The sequence below is a fragment of the Nuphar pumila genome, chromosome 5 (genome assembly GCF_984573655.1).
Source record: "Nuphar pumila chromosome 5, dmNupPumi1.hap1.1, whole genome shotgun sequence".
NCBI classification, from domain to species: Eukaryota; Viridiplantae; Streptophyta; class Magnoliopsida; order Nymphaeales; family Nymphaeaceae; genus Nuphar; species Nuphar pumila.
Genome location: NC_143253.1, coordinates 15369044 through 15374189, shown reverse-complemented (window position 1 = coordinate 15374189; position 5146 = coordinate 15369044). Strand labels below are relative to the sequence as shown.

Here is a 5146-nt window from a genome sequence, read left to right as displayed (position 1 = left end):
TTAATTTATGCATCTTCATGGATGGATGGTCTTTATAGATATGTTTATTGGATGAATTTGAAGTGTTTCCAGGGCCCTTAGCAAGGTCAAGATTCAGGTGAATATTTCTAACAAGGCATGGTTGGGTCCGAGTTGGACAAGAAGTTTGGACTTGACAATCATCAATTCTTGGACCAGGTCCTGAGAATTGAGGCACGTGTGGAGCTCAAATTGGTCATTGTGAAACATCATTGCGGGAACAAATTGCATGAAATTGCAGAACCTATAAGCCTGTTACTTGTTTACATTTTAGGGCCTGCTTGATTCCTTGTCCAAGATTGGATAGAATAGTAGAACAGAACAGAACAGACAGAACAAATGTTGTTCTGTAACAACTGTATTTCGTTACACATTTGTTTAGACTTAAATCGGAAATCCTATTTTTTGATATAAAAATTTTAAGTATAGAAAGCCTAATCAAATCAAACTCATTCAAAAACCCCTAATTGAAAACCTAAATTGAAAAGCCTTGATTAGAAACTCTAAATCTAAAAGCCCTAATTAGAAAAAATCCCCTCCCTTTGGATTTTTTTTAACGGGTGAAAACACTGTTCTTTTTTTCCCTTGGGGCTATTGACTAATTTGACTTGGCGGTAATTTCTGATTACCAATCATAGCTCAATATATGTATAATCCTTCTGATGTAACTTGCCAAATTTGTAAAAATCCTATGGGTTTTGAAGAGGATCTTCTTAAGCTTCACTTTGATTCAAGGCTCAAGGTTAATAATATGTGCGGCTGACAATTACATTTAGAAAAATGACCATGGCAAAAAATGTAAATTTTTTAAAAATCCTACAATTTTAAAAAATCCATCAGTCCAAAATCATAACTTTTTATTATAAAAGGACCTTTTCACCACCATTCACTCATGCAAATTTCCTCCAGATACCCAAACTTTCCTCTCAAATATCCAAATACGCAAATTTTCTCTCAAATTATGAGAATATGTGAATGTCCTTTCAAAATATGCAAATATTGTATTTTGTGATTTCCCAAATATACACTTTTGAAGTGTTGCTAAAGGCTTTAGCAGCGCTTTTGAAGTGTCACTAAAAGCCCACCATGCTTTTGAAGCATTGCTGAAGCTTTAGTGATGCTTTTGAAGTGTCACTAAAGGTTCATTACGCTTTTGAAATGTCACTAAAGACCCATCACACTGTCAATTTTTTTTTAAAAAAATCCTGCCGTTACAAATCACATAAGGGGCACATGCAGGACATTCGCAAACGTGTGAGACTGAGAAGGTTAGGACATTCATAAATGTGAAAGCATGCATGAGAACATTTGCAAACTTAAGAAAAAATTTATAAATACAAGAGAAAATTTGCATATTTAGATATTTCAAAGAGGTCGCACGTGTGAAGGGTAAAAAGGTCATTTTACAGCAAAAAAAAGTATGATTTTGAAAATCACCAGATTTTAGAAAATTATAAAGTTTTTCGAGAAATCATTTTTGCCGTACAAATGTCATTAGGATACAAATAGAAGATTATACTGGTCTCTTCTAAATGTCAAGTTAAAAAAATGTTTCCAAGTTGATAAGAGCCCAAGGCAAGCGTCATCCCATTCGATCCTTTAGATCCCTAATTTACCTTGACAATTATGCCATTTGGCCTTCTAATAAAAATAGGATAATTGTTTCACTCATTCCAAAAGAGAAAGATCTCTGAGAGTTTTTTCACAGATCCTAAAGAGAGTAATTGGGTTCTCCCAATAACTAAAACTGTGCAGCGCAATGACGCATTTGATTTGAAGGCCTATTTGATGGCACCAAGAAAGTTGGATGAAAAAACTCTTCAAATCGTGTGGAGCTGCCGTTTTCTGTAAACTGTTACAAACATGCTTAATTGTCAAGGAGAATTCTCATATTGGAGAAGATTTTTGTACAATACATGAAGAAAAGATTACTAATTTTAGGAGGATATTTTGCATAGAAAATTTGATAGCTTTACAAATTACAGTGTGGGGCTTAGTTTCAAACTGTATTTGTCAACATATTTTGCTTCAATATTAAAATAGTCAGAACATGCAAAACTGTTTCTTTTAGGCACCGGTGGTCCGACACAGGGCCTAGCATGCAAAACTCATGCTCCAAACAGTTTTCCATGGAAGCATCTCGTCCAAAATATGCAAAATTGCAAGATTTGGTTGAATACAAGGCACCAAAAGCCAAAAACTGCTAATCAACTCAAAATCGTTCAGCTGTAATGACAAGCGGCTGTGCTTCATGTCGCTTGTTTCCAAGATAAGGCCCTCTCCTAACTGCTTCCTCCACCTGCACCAGTCACCATTCCATCATGCAACAAAGATCTCAAACCAAGTTTTAAAACAGGCACGGACAGATGCAACATACATACTGTAACAATATTCATAACAGGCGCAGACCGATTCAATAACAGAGTATATTAGGGTTGCAAACGGGTCGGAGTCAGGAAGCCAAATTTGCAAAATTTGGCAGTCCCAGATCCAAACCAATCCGAAATCCGATAGGTTGCAACCCTAGTGTGATATATATAAGTCAATGTTTAGCTTTGAGGACTTGGCTTTTGTAGAAATCAAGTGTGATCATTTAATTTTATTCTCATGATACTCTTAGGATTACTATTGTTCTAGTCTATGAAGATGACAATGCTATAATAGGTAGTAATGAGAAAAGAATTGAAAGCCTGAAGCAAGTTTTTCATCAAACATTTCGTATGAAACATTTAAGCTATTGCAATATTTCCTGGTAATACAGGCAGACCAGCAAGATGCTTTGGTATTGATACAAATGAAATATGCACAAGAATTCTGATATTGAAGTTGAATGACAAACTGTAAGTCGACCAAGACACCTTTGCCTCCTGACACAAAATTAGGAGAACAAGATGATGATCGACTCATAGAGAGGCCAAAAGAGTTAAGAAGTATTTTAGGCGTGCTACAGTATCTAACATTCAGTAGACCAGACATGGTATTTGTTATCCACGAAGTTTCTCAGTTCATACATGTATTAAAGACAAGCCACATAAAAACAATTAACAGAATCTTGAGATATGTGAAAGGAATGATTTGAGATGGGTTTCACTTACAAAGAACAAGAAAAACATATACAATATTTACATGATTAACATTGACATACTCAGATGTTGATTGAACAAGTGACTTATCCACCTGACGTGTCAGTTATTGGTTATGGTGTGTTTTCTGGACATCATCTTGTGTCTTAGTTTAGCAGGAGACAGAGAAGTATAGCCAAATAAAAGCATAAAAGCCGAATATTGAGCCATGGTTGGTGACAACATAAAATATTATAGATACCATATCTTCCTTTTTGCTTGCATCAATCCGTTCATAAATCAATGTTGTACTATGATAATGAGTGCCATAGACATAATCCAGTCCAGCATGGTGAAATAAAACATGTAGAGCTCGATCAAAAAATTTGTACATGAGAACTTTGAAGACAAAATGATGCAGACTTTAATTCATTTTTGGAGGGCCAAGTAGCCAACTTGTTCACAGAACCTTTATCTATGAACTGACATTAGTTTCTCAAAATGGTCATATCCCATGCACAGTTTGAGGGAGTGTGTTAAGGATAGATAAGATACATGTTTGCGAACGTTGACATCAAACCCTTAAAAATGCATGAGATAGGATGTCCCTCCCATTAAAGGTCCTCTCTCTCTCTCTCTCTCTCTCTCTCTCTCTGTTTAGTGCACATCCAAGGTCAACAATTATAGTAGAGCCTCTCAATTCCTGACAAGTACCTCCTTCTAGGCCACATTAAATATGCTTGAATGATAATTTCAACCCTAACATGCCTTAGGACAATCAACTTTGATCATAAGATAGGGTTTTAACTAGCACCAAACATAACTAGCTGGATGATGGTAATCAGACCCCTTAGCCACTGGAAAGCCTTTCAGATTGCCTACCATCCTCATATTAAGGTCCACAACAACTAGAAACTGTATTATCACCCACATTAAGATGGATTAGACTTCAATAAAACTAAGTTACTAACTGAAGAAAACCACTTCCTGGCAAAATTCTTTCAGGAATTGAAAGCAAATTATATCTTACCTTAGAAGCTATTCCAGAAAGTGATGCATCTGGACTGGATTGAGCTGCCAAAGCATCTCTTATAGCCAAACAACACTGGTGTCGAGCTTCCATACCTGGAAATCAGAATTGAATATGGTCAAGAGAAAGGAAAAGAAATGATGTAAGAGCCTAGCTTCTAACAAGATAACAGTTCAGTCCTCAACAGATTAACAAAAAATAAATAAATAAATAATAAAAAACAGAATCTAATGACTATACAACTCATAAAGCCCAAAAACATGCTAACCGCAGAAGCCTCCATATAAATATAACTCTTCTTACTTGCAGTACATCTAGGGTCCAAACCATATAGAAAACACCTTGTAATATGCTTGTTGGGCATATATCTTGGAAATGATCAACTTCAAACAAAACAAATAGATGCACAAATGGATTATGTAACTAAAATGGTTCTGGTATGGATTTCCTAAGAGATGGAAATGCAAAAATGACAAGCAACTGCTCTAAGAAAGAAGGAAAGGTGAACAGAGTTCAGACGAAAAGAAAGAAATGCATCTGATTCTATTTCTTCATCCTGTCATTCTGTTTCTGCCTATCACCCTAAATGTTTTGAGAGATCAAGTCACCTGATGAAGAATGAAAAGCAGTTTTATCTTTTTCAGGGACACTACAGAATTATAAAAAAAAATAAGTTAGAATTCAAGAACAAAAAAGTGTAAGCAAGATGTAAGTAGGATTAACATAATCTCCAGATCTCCTCACAGAAACAAGAAACAGAAAAACAAATAAAAAGGGAAAAAACCATGGCCATCATGAAATGGTTATTCCATAAAATGATGGAAGGTACTTGAATATACCATATATCCCGTGTGATCAAGAATTCTGTAATTTCATTCTAGTGCTACAAATGCAACAATCATGAGACTAGAGTCTGAATGGAAGGGAGGAACTATGGCCACCTTTCAGTCCTTGTCAACAAGGGAAACTGCTTGATTGTGTTGTTACATAGACATGGACATGTATGGGATACAACATGCACAAGATTGGCGCAACA

At 35.6% G+C, this 5146-nt stretch overlaps 1 protein-coding gene across 2 annotated transcripts in view; it reads right to left on the bottom strand.

Moving 5' to 3' along the window:
* Positions 1-1945: 1945 nt before the first annotated feature.
* LOC149836903 (ARM repeat superfamily protein) overlaps positions 1946-5146 on the bottom strand; it is a 178948-nt gene continuing 175747 nt past the window's right edge. For both annotated transcript variants that reach the window (XM_090005654.1, XM_090005655.1), the window contains 2 exons: positions 4111-4205; positions 1946-2317 (listed from right to left, as the gene is read on the bottom strand). In XM_090005654.1, coding sequence (XP_089861780.1) covers positions 2231-2317; positions 4111-4205 — 182 coding nt within the window. In that variant the 3' untranslated portion in view covers positions 1946-2230. The remainder of the gene's footprint in view (positions 2318-4110; positions 4206-5146) is intronic.